This window comes from Notothenia coriiceps, unplaced genomic scaffold (assembly GCF_000735185.1).
Source record: "Notothenia coriiceps isolate Sejong01 unplaced genomic scaffold, NC01 NC01_scaffold00024667, whole genome shotgun sequence".
NCBI classification, from domain to species: domain Eukaryota; kingdom Metazoa; phylum Chordata; class Actinopteri; order Perciformes; family Nototheniidae; genus Notothenia; species Notothenia coriiceps.
In genome coordinates, this window is record NW_011357368.1 from 5619044 (window position 1) to 5642181 (window position 23138).

The window sequence follows — 23138 nt, forward strand, 5'->3', positions numbered from 1 at the left end:
TCGGGCTGGAAACCGTTTGAGAATAACAAATCAAATAGCCTACTTGTTGAGATAAAGATAGACTTCCAAATAATAAATCTCACCTATAAACTCCGTTAAGTATTATTGTTAGTATTATGTTTGCCATTAATGGAAATAAAGATTGAAAATGCTTGATAACACAGTTTCCACGAGTCAATAGCTTCGATATCGATCAATCACAAATTACTTCATTTAATATTAGAGTAGGATAAAATAAAATGTATTTTGTTTGTTATAAATGAATGTTTTGTTACTCTCTACCCAGAAAATTAGAGGAAGAAACAAAGCCGTTTGATTTAGTTTATGTTAAAACTCAATGACGACTTCCATATGGCGAATTTATATTTTAAAAAGTGATTGAATGAGCCTGATTTATAAGTTTAATAGCACATGGATTGTTCATCTATTGTATTATTCACTCTGAAACCTGGTGTAAATTAATCCCGTAGCCCCACATCCAAAAACGTGCAAGCGTTCCCACTAACCAACATATTTAAGCCTATCTCCTCCCCCGAGCTGTCGAAATAGAGGCGCTTACAAAGAGGAGAACGTCACATCCCCTTGACCCTCCAATCACCTCAGGGTCCCATTTGATTGGAAGGCGGCAAAGGCTTTAATCTCGGACTAATTCAGCTGCTTTTGAAGTGAACATTTCTACCAGTTCGTACTTCGGGAGTACAGAGCGAGGACCTGCTTCAGACGCACTCAAGGCTCTCATGGTGCAAGACACAGCTTCGGATCTGCGATAACCTCGCACGGTTTCCTTCCAGCTGCCTCACCTCGCTCCTTTACTACCAGGATTACTTATTATTGAACCGTTTTACAATTATTTTTCCCCCAGAGAGAGGCTCGCTGCTTTTTAGATTTTCTTAATGAATCTGACGAAAGCATCGCCGTTTCATTTCCTGACAATTGGGACATGATCACGTCGCCCTCGGCGTCTGTCCTGAAAAATAGTGGTATTTGTGTAGTCTGGGAAAGCAGCAGTTCTCGGAATAGCAGCTCATCGAGCATCAACAAGCCTTTTCTCCACTCCGCACCCCCGTCTCATCCACTACGGCAAGCAAACCGACTTCCCATCAAGGTTTTGAAAATGCTTAGCGCACGATCGGGACACATTTTGCACCCGGAGTATCTGCAGCCTTTGCCTTCTACCCCGATCAGTCCTATAGAGGTAAGAGTCGATTGTTATTACTTATTTTACACATACAATGTAAGATAGCCCATTTCAAATTGGCTACTGCTTTGAGAAACAACGTTTGGGAGCCTATTGTTTTATCCTTTACTCTATCATGTCCAATTGTGATCCCGGTGTTTCACACAGTTATGTAGCCTACTATGTGTAGTATAAAGCCTAGCAGTTTGTTTGTTTTTGTTCACGGAAGAGCCGTGCGTAATTACCCAATATATATTTCCGTTTGTGAGTGCAAATAAACGGCTTGCTTTCAGACTGTACATTTTGTTATCATTACATTAAGTAATCGTTCTTAGTTTAAGTTGCATTTATAAACATATATGTTATCTTGTTTGCAGCTTGATGCCAAGAAAAGTCCCTTGGCTCTGCTGGCGCAGACCTGCTCTCAGATCGGCAAACCGGACCCACCCGCCTCCTCCAAATTATCATCCGTAACAAATGGATCTAGTGAGAAGGAATCTAAATCCGGTCCTTTGAAAATGAGTGACATCGGTGTGGATGACAAATCTAGCTTCAAACCTTATTCTAAGCCTTCAGATAAGAAGGACTCGTCTTCAGGCGTCTCAAGCGGAGAGAAGTCTGGTTTCCGAGTGCCGAGCGCCACCTGTCAGCCGTTCACTCCGCGGACAGGCAGCCCCAACTCCAGCACTTCTGCCTCTCCCATGCCATCGGATGGGAAATGTGGTGACAGGGATGACAAGAAAGAGTCTGATTGTAATAAAAATGGCTCTACGGACGGGTCTGGCACCACTAGCCACAGCAGGATAAGCGTGAGTTGTGGTGGAATTAACGTGGAGGTCAACCAACACCAGGAGACGACGCCTAAAAGCTCCTCCTCGGACTCCTCATCTGTAACTTCAGTATCCTCCGCCTCAGTTCTCGGGTCAGGGCTTGTGGCGCCGGTTTCTCCTTACAAACACGGGCAGACAGTTTTCCCTTTGCCTCCTGCTGGTATGGGCTATCCTGGTAGTTTGGCTGGGGCCTACGCTGGTTACCCTCAACATTTCCTGTCCCACGGAGGGAGCTTGGTAAATGCACAGCTGGCCAGTTCACTGGGCTGCAGTAAGGCTGGATCCAGCCCTCACGCTGGGGCTTCTCCCCCGTCCATCATGTCAGCCAGCCTTTGCAGAGACCCTTACTGCCTCAGTTACCATTGTGCCAGTCACTTAGCGGGCGCAGCCAGTGCTTCCTGCACGCACGAGTCTGCAGCAGCAGCTGCGGCTAACGCCATGAAAAACAGCTACCAACTAATGTACCCGACGCACCCCATGCATGGCGTTCACACCTCTGCGCCACAATTTAGCGGACACCCTCTGTACCCATATGGGTTCATGCTCCCCAATGACCCTCTCCCCCATATTTGTAACTGGGTGTCGGCAAATGGACCGTGCGACAAGCGTTTCTCCTCCTCAGAAGAGCTCCTGAATCATCTGAGGACTCACACTGCTTTTACTGGAGCAGAGAAGTTGATATCTGGTTATCCCGGTTCTTCTTCACTGGCCAGCGCTGCAGCAGCGGCCATGGCCTGCCATATGCACATGCCACAGTCAGGTCCCCCCGGGAGCCCCGGAACTTTGGCTCTAAGGAGCCCGCATCACGCGCTAGGACTCAGCAGCCGCTACCATCCGTACTCCAAAAGCCCCTTGCCCCACGGTGGCCCTGTTCCCGTCCCTGCTGCCACCGGCCCTTACTACTCCCCTTATGCACTGTACGGCCAGAGACTCACCACAGCATCAGCGCTTGGATACCAGTGAGAGGGGAAAAAGGACTTAAAAAGTTTATAGAACTAAGAATGCAAATATAAAGACTTTTATATTAACAGTGCTAAACTTATGGGCGGGATCCGTGGACTTCCCCTGTATTTATTTATATGTTGGCTTGAAAGCAGGCGATTATAGCTGCAAATTTAAAATATTTGAGCAACTCAAAAAGTGCATTATGTTGAAACTGAACTCAATAGGTCAAATGAAAACACACACGTTAAGAGTACTAATTAAAGTAGGGGTCTTCATTTCGATGTTAATTTGAAATTGCTATGATTGTATTTGTTCTTATTTAATGTCTCATTGAGAAGAAAATAATTTACATGCATGTTTGTTTCTTAAATTTCAGAAATTGTCCACATTTTAAATTGCCGTTATTTTTCAGGTGTACACCTCGGAAAGAGAATTGGTATTTTTTGTATGTATTCTGGAAAAATAAGAAACAATTCTGTTCCATATCTTCGTGTGCCTCATTTTCTGAAGTATTAACATCATATTGTGTACATTTATAGTTGGATTTATATTCCACTGACAATTGTGAAAATTGGTCTGGCTACTTAATGGGGTTCAGAAAACCTTATTGATCATATCCGCAACATGGCCGATTTTCCTGGTTGTCATACTTTCAAAAACAAATGAATGTTTATCCTAATTTTGGACAATTTGCTGATATAGCCTAATGTGCATCTTTATTCTTTCCATTATATCAGTTTATATGCCAAATAACTACGAAGCTTTAAACAGTTACTTTTACCAGAGCACGTGTTTTAAAGTTTAAATGAAACTTAAAAGAGAGTGTGTGTATGTGCGCGTGTGTGCGTGTGCGTGTGTGTGTGTGTGTATACACAGTTAAACGTGCTTCATAAAGTTAATTTATAAGAGAATTTAGTTTTCTGGTGGGTAAATCTCCTTAATTAGTTGTTAAATATTTTATTTGACAGGTGTCGTAGGTTTATTTGCTAAGTAAAACTTGTGAAGTACGCCAGGAAAAAGACAGCAGTTTTTTCTGTGGTCTAAAAATACGAAGCACAGCTAGTCTATTTGTAAGAAAAAGAAATTAAAAAGAAAAGAAGGACGAGGACTTGAGTAATTTGCTGGCTCTCAGGTTTAGTGAACTAGAATTTTAACAAGCGTCTTCAACCAATCTGTCTTTATTTAGGATACAACTGTGGGCTGAGAACAAGCCCTTGGTAATCTATCAGGGTGACATTTAACGTGGAGGCCATTCACTGGTTTATATATAATTTGTATTGGATGTTTTTTTTTTCATTACCAGGAACAGGATGATATTTTTTAATTTGCATTTGATAATCTCACCCACCTGTAAATCTAATGTACACAGCACTACATTTGCTATTAAAAAAGGATCTTGTGGAAAGCAATGGGATTTTCATGAAGGTACAAACACCAACAAATCGTGATTTGATTTTGCAAAGACCATGCACATATTAAAGTTATAAATATATGAACAATTTAAATTAAATATACTATAGCCTATTTTATTTTGAAATTGCTCATATAACGTCAATTGCACACAGCACGTTCCGTTTGTGCAGTTTTTTTGTGAAGAAAAACCAGCTACATAGATGAGCTTGTTGAATATATACAGTGATTATATCAAAAACTTCTCATTTGAAAATCGGTGCATGGGTAAATAAGTCACACAGCCACATTCATACCCATAGGCCTGCCTGACATTAAATCAACATGGTGACAAAAAGGGCCTGTATATACTTTCCAATAATTTCGGCTCTTTTGAGTATTCTTTTAGACCCAGCTGTGTTATAGCTATAGTTATCATTATTTAGAAGAAGAACAGCCCTTCAGGAACGCTGTCCCTTGTCTCTCGCACAGCGGTTATTCAGACGAAACAAACTCCTCTCTAGTGTCTGAGGCCCACACGCGTCCTAAACTGATGTAATGACGGTGAAAGGGAGCAATTTCCATTTTTACCAACATCATGGTGGCTGGGCTCGGAGGGTCCCGGTAGAAGGCAATTTATCATGTGCCCCTCCCCCTGGCCCTGTCACCGGAGGAACAGGCAGGCACATGTGTGCATAATACCACCTCCCAGCCTAACCCAGCCCCCTCCTCCCCCCCCTCCCCTCACTGTGAATATTTGACACAGAGGAGAAAGAGAACATGGGGTTATTAGAGTATATGCAGGAGTATTAAAGTGCGCATTCACTTTGTCCATCAAGACCTGAAGTGCTGAGGTGTGCATTGAGCTCCACAGAACAAAACCACATATCTCCAACCAAAGCATGATGGTACATTTACAGACTTAATAATAAAAAAAAAAAATTGATGATGATGGTGATAACAAACCTAATTAATTTATATATTTTTCATGAATTTAAGATGGATTTTATTAACACAATTAATAGTCTGGTGAAGGTCTTGAGCGTACAATGAGCTGTTTTAGGGAGAGTAACTAATCTGACCCAGTAAAAAGTAATAGTGTCATGCCTACAAGGTTTCATATGGCCTCAGAGCCAGCCGAAATAAAAATAAGTCAGAATAAAATGCTAAAAGTAAGCAGTAAGGCAGACAACTTTAGGGTAGTTGACACTATAAAGCCTATAATTAACAGAGGTTGTAAGTAAGCAGATATTAAATAACACGTACTGTAATAAAGGGCCTCACATGCTCCTGCCTTCTTTGCCTGATGGATGCTCTTCAAAATGCACATCTACATTGGCCGCAATGAAACAGGACAAAACACAAAAAATTAAAAAAGGTATTAAAACCCACAAGTCTTTGACAAAATGCTTTTGCTGTGCTTCTTCAGTTTTTTGGTCCAGACCTAAAGCAGCCATTTTAAATTCTTGGGAGATACTTGGATCCTCACAGAGCGAGAGAGACACTGCAGGAAACCTGGCAGGACATCTGGCGAGGGAGGGGGGGGAGGACCCAGGACGTGACTCACACACACCTAACCCCATATTCAACCCGACTGAATTACTACCACTAAAGCTGTCATTAGCTGGTGTGTGGCACAATATAAAGACATGCCGTTGTCTGCAGTGGCAAGTCTATAGTTTGTGAAACAGCTGTGACAATAAGGGGAAGCTGCTACAATGTTCAACCCCATGCCAGACATAAGTCACGCTGTGATTATTATCTTTTATGTATGTTTGTGTGGTTGTTTTATCAGGCTGCGATTACAACATAAAAGCTCTCAGTGATGGGAAAGAGAGACCTATCAACAGTGGCTTTGTTTGGAATGTTGACTTTATGGGCACTTGATATTTCTGACTTGCAGTAATGTTTTACAAGTATAGATTGTTACTTTTCAAATACATTTTACGCTTACTTATGAACCACAGAGAATATTACCATCTCAGTCACTTTTTGTACTCTACAGTACATTAAGCAATGCACCTATGTCTCAACTACGTCTTTGATATCCAATTGTAGTTAAAGGTGTCATCTTAGCTGGAACACCTGCCTGTCATTCTCTCAGTGTGCGATTTATGGTGATATGGGCTGCTGAGATGTCCACAGCTTCTGTGATTGTAGTAATGAAGCCATAAAGTGAGCTACATGAAAAAAAGCTGAAACCCAGTCTGCACAACCAGGTCTACAGCTTTAGGAAAATCTGTACTAAATCAGCCTATTATCCTGGAGATTAAAAAAATCAACATTGTTTTTGGCCACGTCATATCCATCAACGCAAAAGCACCCTTTTTACTGACAGATTGATCCTAGAATGTAGTTGCCAACTGAGAGCAGTAATAGAGCTAATTTGGTTTTCAAAAACTGTGCCAAGGCAGACAGGAATCCCTCACAGCTCTTCTACATGTGGTTACCCTCCTCATTGATTTACAAATGCAAAGTGCTCATCCAGGTGATGCGAGAGAAGTGGCAGTGTTGATCTATCTGTGCCACTCAGATGTGGAACCAGTGAGACACTTTCTTGTGCTTAGACAGCCAAATGAGGTCATTTCTGTCTGCTTTGGGATCTACGGTGCACTGGGGTGTTTTAGTGTTCAGATAATTTGCCCATTTTCTGATTCTGACAAAGAATATTTTATGGAAATGCACCCTTACTCCAGGCACCTTAATGGAGTGTGTTGGAGTAGTATGCACACTGATGAGGTTGTTGTCAGTCACTGATACATTTAAAAAGCAGAGAAAATGTCAGGCATGAGCTCAGCTGCAAAAGGCTTTTTGCCTTCATTTGAAATCAGCAATGCCTAAGCACTGTATTGCAGGGGCGTTACGGCACACAATCACAAGATTATTCTAATTGTTTGAAGCTGTGTGGATACAATATAAGACATTGTACAGCAAGTATCTGTGTGAGTATCCAGTGGATTATCAAAGACAAAGACATCAGACCTAATTTTAAATAAATGCATTGGCTTTCCAAGTTTTTGACAGGTTGAGGTTTCAGTCTACCACATAATTGCTGTCTTCTGCTGTTCTCTTCCTTCTATGAGTAAATCCTGATGGTGTGTCACCGGCCTTACATGACAGTATGAGTACATGATGTCATTTCCATGGGTGTGGGCCACCAATTACCATGACTCACATGCATAAACCCAGGTCTTCTGTCATGTTAGATGAAGCTATAATGACTGGTCAATACTTTGTTCCAAGGGTATGTCTAAAACTTACACTGAATACAAAAATGTGATTAATGACATTGAAAAACAAAAATATGTGTATATTATTGAATAATTGCCTGCAAGTTAGCTCTACATGAGTTGACTGTATTATGCACACGAGCTTGTCCATATTAGCTTGATACATATCAACAAATAACTCCTAAATCTGGTTTATTTGTGACTTGTAGATTCAGAACAAAAACAGTCACCTCTAAAAAAATGTGCATACGTTAAAATGTTTACATTTCTTACTGAGTGATTGCAAACTACAATGAAAGATAAAGTTATAGTATAAATCTAATTATAAAATAATTTATAAGAAATAAATGACCGGTAAGATGTCTGTGTACCACTCTTTGTGTTTAAGGTTATAGGAAAAAAACCTTATAAATATTAAAGTTGACCAGGTACAATTGATAAGGACCTGTTATTGACAACCTACTGTACGTATAAGCAGAAATTACACTAACAAATGAAAAATACAGACACTTAAACATATTTGCATCGAACACTAGTTAGCTTCAGGACAAAATAGCATCTCATTGACTTTAACGACTTTAGCTACATTAACCCAATAAAGTTATTCTGTGGATTTTGTATTGTAAACAAATGCATTTTGTAAATGGATTAATGCCTATATTGTATCATACATTCCTGTGCTGTATAACCACAATAGGTGTTGGCTTTGAGGAAGAGTGTGACTATTTGGCTTTGTGACTTTTGCTTAGTTGATAATCTTGCTCCATAAGTGTCGTTGTGGCTTGATCCACCTACGCAGTAGACCAACGGCTGGATGCAGCAAGTTCAGGCACATTCTCAAAGGACATTTCAAAGAAAATCAAACACTGAAGTGGGCGTACATTGAGTCAAGTTGAAGGAAAGTGTATACCACTAAAAGTTACATTATAAGACTTTATCCCACTATGGCAGTGTTGACCATGGGGTTTGGCTGAGGGAGTGATTGGTTGTCAGTGGTGTGGGGCGGCTGATTTACCCTGCTCTTTATTTATGTTTTCAAAATGTTCCCTTTATAGATTTCAAATAAAAAAAATCTTTTTTCCTCACACCCTATGAATCTATCATGGCTGTGTACATGGACTAAATAGTACCAACTCAAGCCAAAGAAAATATTTAACTCATAAAAGATGTATTATTGAGTTTTTCCGTGCCCTGCAAGGTTATTAGAAAGTAGAATTTTTTGTGTATGCATTCAAATAAAGCACAACGTGGCCTCAACAACCAATTGTTACACCCAACAATTATGAAGTTTCTGTTGTGATGTGCATACATTAGAATATGTTTCAAATACAACAACACTTAACAAAGAAATGTGATTTTACCATTAAAAGCTTCTCTTATCAAATAAGTTTGGTGCTAACATTAAGCTATTTCACTTGAATGGAAAACACACACAGCTGCCTTTGTGTTCTCCTCCATTTCCCAACCCAGCAGCTGTTTTTAGAGAAATAACATCCGTAAAGAACCATATGGGAGCATTAATAGTTCACTGTATAACGGTGGTACTCCATAAGACCATTATCCAATTTAAAGAACCACTGAAGTCCTAGAACTTTCTGTATACTCTCCTCAATGATATTCTCCAGAGTTTCCCGCTCAGAGCCAAGTGTGAAAAACAGCAATATATAACACTTATGTGATTTACGAGAGCTATATTTATCACATTGATATAAACTATTCAACTATTACCAGCCTCCACATTACTCCAGCAATTCATTCATGTCAGTGGACCAAACAATTCACTCTCCAGCAAGCACAAACCAAACTACCGCTCTATGCCTGTGCCCATATGACTTTCAATAGAGACTTCTCCAAGGAAATAAGAGGAGAGGGGAACATTTTTCAACTCATCCACATGCAGTAAGTGATGGTGCTGCGATGTATCACACATTGATCTGAGGCATTTGGGGGAGCCGAGCGTATTAAGAAGGGAGCGCGGTAGACTAATGGGCCTGACTGGGAGACAAATTGGGCGAGACGTACAACAACACAGCCCCAGGAAATATGGGGGCTCGCATCACTTGTATTGCTTTAATGCATTTTAGTGTTAACTGAGAAATTGAACCTCAAATTACCTATACCATCCATTTGTTTTTCCCCTTTGTTTTTTCTTCAGCCCTGGATAAGGTTTAGGGAGAACATTATAGGTGGCCGTGTGCTGAGCAAACACGTTTCTCCATTTTTCTTTTGAAATAAGTTGCATTTGTTGTAGAGAAATTGCTCTGTTGTATTTTAATCCATGATACATTTATTATAGGGACATTATGTCAAAGGTGAAAAGGAGAACAACATAACCACAGCAAATTACTTAGGTGATGACATTCACTTTTGTAAATCATGTTTTCATTTAGTCTGAGTTCCAGTTAGTGATCTCATGTTTTAATCAGATGTTATGATAGTCATTAAGTGTACCCCTCTGATTTTACAGATAGTGCTGGACTGTATAAAGTCATAGTTGCCTGTCCCAAGGTGGTGATAGGCAGAACATATCTACTTTATCTGTCCAAATGTCCTGTGACAGATACAGAAGACCTGTGCTGTCCATCTTCATTTCCTGTGGCTAGTCAAACTGAATTTCAGAGCGACAGACAGTCCATCTCATCTGCAGACCACGTGATGAAGAGTCTGCCTGTAAGATATTTCTCCATTGCCTCAAGCAGTGGACATAGCAACACTTTATGCAGTATGATAGGAGCAAATCTGTTGCTGTCACATGTCAAGATTCCTCTTCATTATTTACGTTTGATTTAATGTGGTTTCCGTAGAAAAGGCACTCAACATAAGCTAAAAGCTGAAAATCGCACCTATAAAGAAACAGTGTTCAAATAGTCTAGAAATGAATGTGCTATGCTCTACATCAGTTTCGATTAGGGATGTCACAATGTTATCAGATTTTCACGACAAAAAATTCACAACTCAGATATTATTGCAATATCTATGGATCTATAGAACATTTAAAAAAAATAACCTTCCAAGAATAATTTATAATGCAATAAATCAAATTAATCTTCAATGTATTGATTGTGTTTTTTTCACTTTTTGAGGGAAATCAATTTAATTTAAAACATAAGTGTAGGGAGTTTGAGAGAGAGTCAGTAGCTGTATAACTGTACAAAACATGTTTTAAAAGGCTTGATTATTTAGATATTATGTGTATAATTAACATGAATATTTCAAATGTTTTAAATACAGCCATTTATACCAATACAGCTAAATCACAACACTTCTAGAATAATTTCAACAGTTTTATGTGAAAAGAAACTGGTTTTCTTGCTACAATGTGACATGACCTTACACATCTTTTCGAAAGCCAGAAGTGTTCTTCCTATACACAGGCAGGATATGAGTAAGAGGGAGGTCACACAACACACAGCAGCCCCTAGAGTGTTTCTGATGTAGCAATCCCTAATAGTTAATTTTCTTAAAGATAAAATCTGGCAAATGCAAGCCATCAACCTTTAAGGCCCTACCTATTATGAGAGAGCACACAAAACTCACACATACACCCCAACCGCACACCCAAGTAGTCAATCAAGAAATAAACAGATGAAATCTACTGGAAATTTCAAGATAAAAAAACTGTCACTAGGATGATTCTCACCACAAAGAAAGTGGGAAAGACAAGTGAAGGGATCTTTTGAAACCTAAGGTAAATAAGAGGAATCAGGCATTGAACATCCAGGTAATAACTGATGTTATGACTTGGCATTTGCTCTGACATGCATTTGAGACAGGAACATTAAAAGATATCCACCATTTGACAGGTATCACAGTTCCCCCAGGCAAGAAGGATTCTCATTTTGATGAGTGTGTCAGTCACAGTGAAGCCTGTCGACAAGCCAGATCTCAAGCACCGACGTTCAGGAATAACTCTACCCTCAAAAATTACAAATGGAATATTTGAATAGCTGTGTGAAGGAAGAATGATTATTGCTAAACAACAAAATGTTCAGTTTGGGGTGTTGAGGCTTTAGACTTTCTGAAAAACACACATTTTAGCAAGCACTTCCTGGCATAACCATTAGTGCCACAAAACACTTCAAGTGAGTATTCTGTTCATCGTTTGTTTAATACTGAACATGGTTTGCCATTTACGATGCACTGGAGAGACTTTCTGATTGCCTCATTCTTTAAAAAAACTATTCTAAAAAGAGCATTTATTTGAAACATAACATAAGCCACCGCTTCCAGTGTACACAAGCTCAATACTCAGCAGAGTGCAGTTGTACAAATTCCCAAAATGGATCATTCATAATCAACTTCAATGAATCGGTTGTGACTGTAGTTGACAGGGCTGTGGAGAGATGGCGGACGGCACAGGGTTTTAAATGCCATGCTCAGCGCCGAGTGTGAATAGTCGCTCTGTATGCATTTTTCACTCCAGCATGTGCCATGTTCAGTATATGACACTCGCGCTGATTTACTACCCTCTCCCAGCTAAATAATTTACAGGGATATGGCTCTCTGTGCTTTTAATGGTTGTTGTATAGACCTGCTTGCCTTTAAAATGTTCCACAGGCAAGCAGCCATATGCCTGGATGGATGAGAGACCTCTCAGCACTGATTAATAAGCTGCTCAGTACTTCACTGCAAACAGGGTGTCATGAAACGCTACATAACCAGGAGCAGCTACGGCACAGCTCCATGTGTTGTGTGCGTTTCTAAATAGGCCTCAGTCCAAGGCTCCACAGGTAATACAAGTGATCTAATAAAAAATAGATCTGCTTTAATCTTTTATGTGTGATCTACCCTCAGTGATCACATGGGAGCCCTATTATGAAATATGAATGGGTTCGTTTTTGGCAAATGTTTGTGTTTGTCGATCTAAATGCTGGTTCAAAGAAGCGCACCGTTGGTTCTTTGTGGAAGGCTAGTGGTTCGCAAACAAGGCCAAACAATATTACTCAATACAATGTGATTCAAACCGTATTTCATGGATGCCGCCAATCAAAAGGTATTGTTCTTTGAAATGTTATTCTATGTTAATGTTTAATGTCTCTGGCAGTTCATTGAATATCAAGCATAGTCTTTTGAAAAAGGAGACTTATTAACCAACAATTAATCATCCATGTGTTTACTTTAGGGCACCTGTTGATTGTACTCTCCGATAACAAAGGAGCCACCCATTCGTTTGATTTGAGACTCACAATAGCTAATGGCTTTCATTTATAGTCTGGATAAAGCAAAAATAAATATCTGATCTGAGTTTGTCACACCACAGAAAAATGTGTTGTGAACCACCTAGCCAAATAAGAATAATAAAAACAATTGGCAAGTATATACATTCTGGTTCAAAATTGTAAAAAAAAAATTGGAAAATGGCTGCTCTGAAATGCTTGGGGCCTTTTTGCTAAAGGTGCTGAAACCATTGCAAATAACAGAGGAGCACTGATTACATACTATGTACAGTATGGTCAACACATCTCGTTTTAAAAACCACAACAGAAGACAGACTAGGCCAAGTTGGAGACTTTGACTAAAGCCCTTGTTTGTTGAGCCCAGCACACTCATGCACACATACAGTAAAGACACACACACAGGGTCAAACGGTAAAAATAGAATTTTGAAAGGGGTTTTGTATAGATTGATTTAACTTTATTTTGAATGATTATAAATGTTGTCATTTAGAGGGTATATCAGCATTATGCTTGTAGCACTGTCAGTTTTCAATATTCAACAGAAAGGATTTTATAAAAGGGATATAAACTTACCGGCTACAGAGCCTTTTGCCAAATGTGTGTCTATCTGGGGCTCTGTGACGTGAAAATGTTTGAGAACCACTGCTTCAGACAGTCCAAAACTGCAGGGAGGCAGAGAGCATTTTCCAGTTCAGAGCTCAGCACACCCAGCATGGTTTGGACAGGTTGAGTGCCTGCATGCTTTCACTCTGAAACGATAGAACAATATCCCCTTGTTCCTGGCGAAAAAAGAAAGAGAATCAATGTGACAGCTGTGAACAAATATGAAGATGATGGGGAAGTGAGCATGTGAGATGCAAAACATTTTTTTTCTCCTTCTTAAATCTCGTGAACTTGGAAAGCTGTAATTGCTCATTTGATTCATGAGCATTATGATACACTGTCTCATGATAAAGTGCTCTGTTGTCTGTCAGGAGTTCGAAATGATCACAATTGAGGACAAAGACTACTGACTTCAGTGTAGGCATTGTTCAGCTATGAGCAACCAGAAAACTGCTTTAATGTATTATCATTATAATTTAAACACTAAATAATCATTTCGATTAAATACGTTCACTTACGGGAAAACCAAACTCTTTGTTCCTGTCCATAACATTCAGATATAGTGTAAGTGGATTTTTGGCTGTGAGTTAATTCCCCTTGTGCCTATCTTCCAGGCAAAAGAGATGCAACTTCCTGGTAATTCAAATCACTTTGTTTTGTGTTTCTACCAGTTATGGATTCTACATGTCCAGACTCCACACTCAGGAACACACACACAAATCTGCATGTCAGGTTTTAAGACGCACTCAGAGGGATATGTTTCTAGGTCTATTCCTCCTGATTACATTCTACAGGCATCTCTTTGACTATTTGGCTGAAATAAACGAAGTGAAAGCTGCTGCCTTTCTTCACATTACACACACACACACACACACACACACACACACACACACACACACACACACACACACACACACACACACACACACACACACACACACACACACACACACACACACACACACACACACACTACTACACACACACACGACGACACACGACGACGACACACACACACACACACACACACACACACACACACACACACACACACACACACACACACACACACACACACACACACACACACACACACAGTTGTCCTTGTATTTTCTGTGGGGTATTTAATGGAACATCCATCTCATCTGTTCTGCTAAATGTGCTTGTTGAAAACTATCTGAGCCCGGGGCTCGACCGCAGATTTCATTTCCATACACACTGTATACTGTAAGCTTTTAGCTGTTCTGGTAGCTGAGTCTCATCGGACTAAAGCCTGGCTCTTGGCCACAAAAAGTCTATCGTTTGAGTATCACATGGTTAGTGGTGTTTCCTTTGGCTATATTTATGTACTCTAACTGTATCCCCTTTCATTGAAACCCTAACCAGTGTGTGATTTGTCTCCATAAGAGAGTCCCATTTAACAAGCAGCCATGCTGGGGTGGGACCCCAACCAGAGGGCTTGTTAATAGCACACATCCACATCTCACCAGATGCTTTCCAGAACTAACCAACATATACTGAGAGAATTGTCTAAACTCATATTTTATGAATGCTGGACCACAATGTTAAACTTTAAATTAGTTGTAATGCAACTTGCATGTTTTCTTTTCTGTTTTTCATCTGGCACCATTATATGGCAAAATAAAAAGTAGAGAGCGTGCTATGTACTTTCTCATACATATTTAGTAAGACAAACAAGACAGTTGTATTTGTTATTGCCTTAATGTAAATAAGTTATAGGACCGATAGAATAGATTATTTTTGAAACTGTATACATTTGGTAAAGATGAATGATTAGCCAATACAAATTCCTGTAGATTTTCCATTTGTAGATCGAACATTTGATTTCTTATGAAAAATACACAACATGTAATGACCTAAAAGTCTACTGACCGGGTTGTCCCTGATTTTTGATTTGTCAGTTATTTGTGTTTTTTTATTCTAATGTTTTTGTACTTTATTTTGCCAACATAAGATATTTACACAGTGAAGACATATTTAGCGTATGAAAATTAGGTATAGAGCATATGGAAACATAAGATGACCCTATCTTAAGCAATTGAAACAGGTTTCCTAACGTTAATGCTCTATGTTGACACATATTGCATGAGTATGTGACTATGTGGTGTAAAACATTGTCACAATCTGCATTCAGCTTCACTTTATAACCATTACAGTGAACTGAGTATTTAGTTTTTATCCAGTACTAAAGTACATTTATGTTATTCTGTTTAAACATGTTTTGTTACTTTCAACCTCAGTAGATGAGTTCCTGACCCATTAAGAGATGATACCGTCAACATGGAGGGCACATACTGTAAATTGGAAGCTTTTTAGATCCTCAGGGGCCACAGAGGGCAAACTTAGATAGACACTATACATGTCACTCCTCTCTCCTTGGATCCATCATAAAAGTCTCTCGCTCTCTTGATGTAATTGCCCTCCATTTCATAAGATAAGATTTATTGAAAATCAGATCTCAGGTTATGGGCCCTGATGACAGCAAAAGAAAAAATGCGGAATTTACTGTCTGCTTTTACAGCCGGATTTCAGAAGTAATTGTTGCGGGACGTGACGGTGAGTTAGCAGTTATAAACCTGTCCTCCATATAAATTACCTAATCAGGAGATCCCAGTGGTTATATAAATTGAACCACTCATTCGTCTTCAATGGCCTGTGTGTGCATATAAAACCACAACGACCATCATATACTTCACAGGAAAGGGGTAACCGTTGCTGTTTACAGAGTTAGGGGGAAATGGATGACTTTTTGCATGCTCAATCAACTGTGAAATGTCCATTTAATCATCCCCAGAAACCCCCCTGGTTTATTTGTGCTGCAGAACAGATTTACATTTCCAAACATCCCCCATATTAATCATTACTTCATCACGCCCTCCAACTGACAAGGAGCATAAACCACCTCAGTGTACTGCCCTGTCGACTAATGTGTGTATGTTTCTTCTAGGAGCGTGTGTGTATGCGTATATGAGTGTATGTGAGCACTTTAAATATATGTGTATGTGGGTGGGTTGGTGTGAGGGAAAAAACTGCCCTTTGATTCACTCAACACTCGCTGTGTCTAGCAGAAATATTGAGTTTTAGTGGCATGATTGCATTCTTTTTGTCCACTGAGATCTTTGAAATACAACTTTTCAGGCCCGGGAAGCCAAATGGGAGTCACTCATGTACTTTTTCTTCTCATGAGGAAATCAGAGTGATTTGTGTTATTATTCAGGAAACACTATCAAAGAAAAACACATGAAGTGAAAATGTCACATACTATCATGTTTTTTTAAAGCTTGGGCCGGCTTTAAAAATAGCAGACATTCAGATTCAGATACACTGAGAGCTTTGACAAAATGGCTACAGAAAATGTTGAGGTTAGGTCTTAGCTTGTTGCATAAAAACCCCTTTCTGCATCCTGGTCCTTCCTGAGCCGACAGCTTGAGTGATTTACACAAACCGTACTGCAGTAGGAGTTGGCAGAGCCCGTCTACCTGCCGCCGTAATGAAATTCAGGACGTTTCACCATCAACAATGAATCCTTCATAAAAGAGTGAAGTATGAGTTTATCACCCAGGATGAGAAGCATGTTACATTTGCCACTTTAAACAAGATGAATGGGTCACTCAGCCATTTACATTCTCATACATTTTTATGACTCTGCCATGAAGTCAATTTGATCTATTGGTAACAAGATAAATGATGGGCATAAAGCTTTGGCAGTTCTGACTTTAAACAATCTTTCATTTGATGCCAGTCTTTTACTTTTACATGACGCACCGTCTGTCTTCACAACCTTGTGCTCAACTAGTTGAAGAGAAAAGAGAAAATGGCGGCCTTCCTTTTTTCCTGACCAAAGTCTACACAACCAACTTAAAGTATTTCACTCAACACCACATATTGTGTGTGACATGTATGTGTTATTCGTGATGGGAAACAGGTAGACCTCCAATGTGCACAAAGGGATGTTTTGTTTAAACTAGTCGATGGAGACGTTCAGCCAACCATGGTAGTTTGCCATGCAGTAGCGTGAAAAGCAGCTGAAAGCTTCACTTTGCAGTTGCCAGCAGCTTTCAACGTTTTTTTTTCCCCTATGGAATAATGCTTGTGTGTGTAGGCCAGGAATTTCAGTAGCACAGAAACAAAGTTGGGTCACAGGAAATATCCCCTGTCAAAAAGTGATGCCGGATGGTGAATGGAGCTGTCTGAGGGATCAGAGTGATAGAGTAAGACATCCTCTCTGTCTCTCAGACCATGTCCTTCATCTCCTTCTCCCTCTCATTTTTGTTATACTGCTATTTTACACATGGCATCAGCTGTATGGATGGTACCATTGGACATTCCAGCAGAATCATCTGTCTCTGACTGTCAAGTAGATGAACCTTTTCGCTGTATGGACGGCAGATTAAAAATGTTGCTGTCAGATTGCCATCGATGGATCCATGCGGAGACCTCAGCAACTCTGTGTTGTAATTTGAAAATAGCCCAGACCCATTAAGTCACTGGTGAGCGAGGGCGTAGCAGCGCGGACAGAATGATGTATGACCTGATCCGGCTAAATGACAATTTTATTTCTCACCTCCACTTTCACTGCGAAATATTACAAGCGCACATTTCTCCATGGCAACTTTAATTGAAACTAACGTCCATCAAGCTAACTAGAAAGTGAGTTTGCCACTAAAACACTGACATCATCCTCTAGCATTGATTTGTAGAAAAAACATGCCAAGAAATACAGACAAACACAGCACATTTTGTTGTGCACACATGCATTTCACTAGAAGTTTTGTTGTTTAAGTAAAGCTGAGGTCATCCTTTGTAAGAAAAGTATGAAGAAGGTTGCTGGGAAGAGAAAAAGGAAGTACAACACAGCCTTTGTTTGGGGCTACCCCAAAGGCCTGTAATTTACACCCTAATGGCCGAGGCCATCGCCACTAGAGGCATTGCTGCTCCAAGGGAGATGGGGAGAAAAGGAGAGAGAGGGGGTAAGAGCTCCATCATGGAAAAGGGAGCTCCTGTCTGCTGCAGTGGTCCGGGACAAAGCTGAGAGCTCCCAGACGCCCTGTATGATTAATGACTTATGGCCACGCTGTGTGGAAGCCTGGTAATTAGCTACAGGCTGATTAAAGACAAGTAAACTTCTGCTGATAACCCGATTCTGTTTCTCCCCAGCGCCGACACTGGCATGTGGAAGCTCTTACTGCCAGGGTTGCAAGAAACAGACCAACGTTGAGTATGATGAATGTAGTCTCCAACAGGCGTATACAGGCTGTAATTTAAAACTATTTAGCGTGTGACATATTGGCATTGTGCTCTCTCAGTCTCCCTACGTTCATGTTCGTGGTTTGCAACGGCGTCCAAGTTTCAGGGGGCTGTTGTTTTGAGTCTGCGCCTGGCATATTCATGAATAAAGTTCTGTGCTGGCTCCCTCCCTTTGCTCCCCCCTGGTCTTTTCCCCGTTCATAGATTTTCCTTCAGACATTTGCATTTTCAATAATAGCAAACAAGGAGAGTGGCAGCCTGCCACCAGAGTTCGTCAACTACCAGATTGTTACAGTCCTAGCTGTCCAGAAACAGAGGGGCCTGAAGCTCGGCCAGAAAGTGGACGGCATTACACTGGATTTACCTTATGAGACAAAATGTAAGCAGAGTTAGCTTGGGCATGAAAAGGAAGAAAAGGCCTCCAAGTGCTCAACCAGCAGCCAAAACGACCCACACAACCGTCCAAAGACTTGTCTCGGTTTGTTCATGAGGTGGGACTATTCCCCTACAGTATAAGTAAACAGATGGAGCAAAGAATAATGGATGGCAACATTAAATACAGCTGATGTCAGTTGTTTTACAGAGGAGCTTAGAGAGTTCCACAGACACTGAAATTAGAAGCAGTGGTACTTAATAAATACTGTGCACTGTCATCATCCTAATCTGATGGGAATATCATGTCATAACAACATGTTATGCAACAGATGGATACATTTCTCCTCCTAATGTAACATTAGGAGACAAGAGACGTTTTGCAGTGGATGTTTGCTACAACTAATCGTGCTACCAATTTTGTCTGTGGCAAGTGAAAAATGGGCTCCGCTCTAAATGAAATACAGGACCGTTTGTTTGTGTGTGTGTGTGTGTGTGTGTGTGTGTGTGTGTGTGTGTGTGTGTGTGTGTGTGTGTGTGTGTGTGTGTGTGTGTGTGTGTGTGTGTGTGTGTGTGTGTGTGTGTGTGTGTGTGTGTGTGTGTGTGTGTGTGTGTGTGTGTGTGTGTGTGTGTGTGTGTGTGTGTGTGTGTGTGTGTGTGTGTGTGTGTGTGCACATGTGAGAGTGTGTGTGAGGGTCTCTGGCAGGAAAAGGACAATGCCACAGGGCAACTGCATGTGTGCTGAGATGAAATGCCCGGCCACCCACTCCTCTCCTTTTATCACCCCTCTCATAATTAGGTTGGTTAACATACTGCCGTGTATGCAGTCATATTGACTGGAAGCTTAATCATATTAGTATTGAGTTCCCGTCCCTGCCTGCCCCAGGTGACGCTTGTAAGTCCAGAGTTATAGCCCTAACCTATGGGAGCAAATTAGCTGTGGACACAAGTTTGTTCTTCTTCTCCTCCCTCTGTGTGAAGATATTTAGCAGGCAGGGGGGGCGACAACACTGTGAGAAATGAAAGGGGAAGCACAATGTTCTGCATAGAACACCAGTCAAAGGCATGACAAATGCAGGAAGAGCAGAAAGAGGTGCAGCGTGCGTTAGTTTGGTTGGCAGTCCATTAGGCCTGATAGACATTTCACTTACCAAAGTCAAATATAACAGTCTAGCATTCATTAATATGAGGAAGGGTCCGGGGAATCAAACCCACCATATGGTTAAGACGACAGTATCATCTACAACTCATGATTAGGTCTAAGGAGTGGAATTTCACTTTAATCTTTTTCAGGGCTTGAAATTTCCATCTGCACTGTGCAGCACATCATTTTTCTTCAAGACAAATGTGCTGTTTTTCATGTTCCAAAATTAGATCAGAAGAAAACGATTAATCATGTCATGGCCTGGGAAAGGAAACAAAGATCTGATTTTCCTCTCTCTCGCTCTCTCGCTCACTGCACCCATGCCCCTCCCCTTTCCTCACCTCTTCCTTTTCTTCCCCTCTCGCCTCCTCTCATCCGCTCTGTAGGACCTCCTCCTCCCCTCCTCCTTCCTGTATCTCTTATCCTCCGCCTCCCCTTTCGCTCTATTTCCACCCATGTCTCTGGACAGCGTTCCTGAGCCATATCTTCCTCCCTGTCTTCGTGTGAGACAGAAGTATTTTTCTCTTCAACGCTCGGCCCTGACTTCAAAAGGAAAGATACGTAGGCTCGATGATTAATACGAAATGGTGCCGTGACGTGTCTTCAATTAGCTTAGCCTTCTCCTGCCCCTCCGCCCTCCCTTTGGCGGTGAACAACAGATGGCGGCCTGTTTGTATGTGACACCACAACCAAATCTAAACCAAGAAGAGTGCAAGTCAACGGGACTACAAATTAGTGAGGCCACACAACTGTCAGGTGCTGGCCTCCACTGACAGTTGTAGCCCATTACGGGAACATTGATGTTTTCACAGTGTGACAAAAAGGAATCCTTTTCCCCCCCTCCTTACAGAGGACCTGTCTGTCAGCCAGCTCTCAAGTCATAACAAATCACTGGCACTCAGCTGAGGCTGAGCATTGGGAGCGTCAGGGGAAGATAAATGACCTGCAGGCCTTTGAAGTGCTTTGGCAGTTCAGATGGCTCGGCGGCGCTGACAGAGAAATATACACAACAGCGTAACCAATAATGAGAACATTAAACATTCCTGCCTCCTGACAGGCTGACAGGAAAGCCCAGCCTGGCATCAATCATCTTCCGAGGCATAACCTTGACAATTAGTCTCCTCTCTGCCTCCAGCTCACACCCTGCGCTCTCCTGACTCCAATACCCAGACTGCACTAGCTGCCAGGCTCAAGGCGGATAGGATGGCGGGGTGAAGATGACAGCATGAAAGAATGAGGGCCACAATCAGTGAACCAGGACAGATTCCCTATCTGTACATGTAGGTGACAGCAGATATGGGCCAAAACATCCACACATGGCAGGCATCACATTGGATTTATAGTTCCATCTTATCCAGGATGGCAGCGACCTCTCTGCCTTCTGCCCATGTTTCATTCCACTCAAATTCACCATCTGCTGCCATATTCTATCTTTCGTTGAGCTATTATTTTCAAAAATAACATTACATTGGATATACTTTGTAAATACAACATTACACGGTATAGAGTAACTTAAGTTTATTGCTGACTACTCATTGTAGTTTTTCAGCCATTTTGCAATTACAATACATTTGCAATACTTTTCAACACAATTGGAGATTAAAAGTAAATCAAATAAACAGAAATTTAGAGCATGTATTTCTCATTTCTTAAAAACTTTACTAAATTATGTTTTGGATTCAATATATTCGGAAGTATTTCATCTTCATTAGTATCGAAGCAAAACCTGCAATATCTGGTTTGTTATGCAAACAAGTAAATTCAGTGTGACAAGAGGAAACTGCAATGCATTTTAGAGCTCAGCTGCACAATCCAAACATACATGTCTCTCAATAATAGGCACTGAAACAGCAGCAGCAGCCAAAGTCCCCAAGCCATACCACTACCAAGAACACTATTTCACTTATGTTTCCTCCATTAACCATCCGCATGTAAATCAACACAGACAAGCTGACCCCCAAAATGTTTATGTTCTCCAGTTTCCAGCACTTGCGCACTGCTCTGGCCGAACATTTTGTTGCCGCTCCAGAAGAGATGATTTATGTGGAATGAAGACATTTCCCCTTTGACTAGCACATTTGCGAAAAGGTATGTCAAGGATGTGAGGAGCTTGGTACAGGCAACCTTTCAAGAGAGTATTTTTTTACCCGCTTATTGGAAGAGCAATAAATATCTGGGCGACAGGGCCTTCTCATGGTTACAAAGCCTACCTGCAACTGAGCTGGATAATTAGCAGGCCCTGAAGATGATGTATGACTTTCATTACCCTTTGGGACTGGGCAAACTAAATGAGGACACCGCTAATTGCCGTGCAAAGCAGTCTGGCATGATGGGGGGAATGCAGTCACTGCCTCTCTCTCTCAGTCCTTCTCTCTCTTTGCTCTTTTGAAAAAAAGGAAGGCCCTGTTGCGGTTGTGGGGCTGTGATCTCCCACTCCTCCCTACCTCGCTGCCCGCAGGAGTTCACTGACTGTCCATAAATCAGGAGCTGCTTACAGCTGAAACTACCCTGAGTCATCAACAAGCAATAAGCTGAGTGACAGATTCCACCCCGACTACATTAAACCCTCAGTTCAAACAATCTTGTTCTCTGCGTTCTCTTCCCTCTCACCCTCATCTCCCTGTCTGTCTGCCACATCTTGAACTTCTTAGAAAGCCAAACCCATCCAGGCACGGTGAAGATAAAAACAAAAGCTGGTATAATCATAAGCTGCCAAATGTTCGTAGGGCTAGTGAGAGGCTATAAACGGAGTGGGTAAGAAAAGTGTTTCCAGAAGTGGTCTTCCAAGGAGCTCCAGTGGTGGAAGCTAATGTCTAAAATGGTGGGGGTTAAGTATGTTAGCATCCATTACAGTGACAAAGCTGGCTCTCCCGCTGACATGCCAATTCAATTCAAGTAAGCCTTTCATTCATTTTGGGATAGTGGGAGGAATTTGTAGTTTTGCATTGAAGGGGGGCCCGTTCTGTAACTTACATCAACTTTTCTATTGGAACTTTAAAGTGA

General features: G+C 41.1%; 1 protein-coding gene across 1 annotated transcript; it reads left to right on the top strand.

Moving 5' to 3' along the window:
- The first annotated feature begins 681 nt into the window (after window positions 1–681).
- On the top strand, window positions 682–3435 carry znf503 (zinc finger protein 503). Its single transcript, XM_010782546.1, has 2 exons — window positions 682–1195; window positions 1555–3435. Exons 1-2 carry the CDS (start codon window positions 941–943, stop codon window positions 2968–2970), a joined length of 1671 nt encoding a protein of 556 aa, XP_010780848.1. The 5' UTR covers window positions 682–940; the 3' UTR covers window positions 2971–3435.
- The last annotated feature ends 19703 nt before the right edge of the window (window positions 3436–23138 follow it).

Excerpts from the sequence above, each read along its gene's own strand:
- znf503 (XM_010782546.1), top strand. The coding sequence starts at position 941 with ATGATCACGTCGCCCTCGGCGTCTGTCCTGAAAAATAGTGGTATTTGT. Across the intron at positions 1,196-1,554 it reads CCCCGATCAGTCCTATAGAG|CTTGATGCCAAGAAAAGTCC; the intron begins GTAAGAGTCGAT and ends TCTTGTTTGCAG.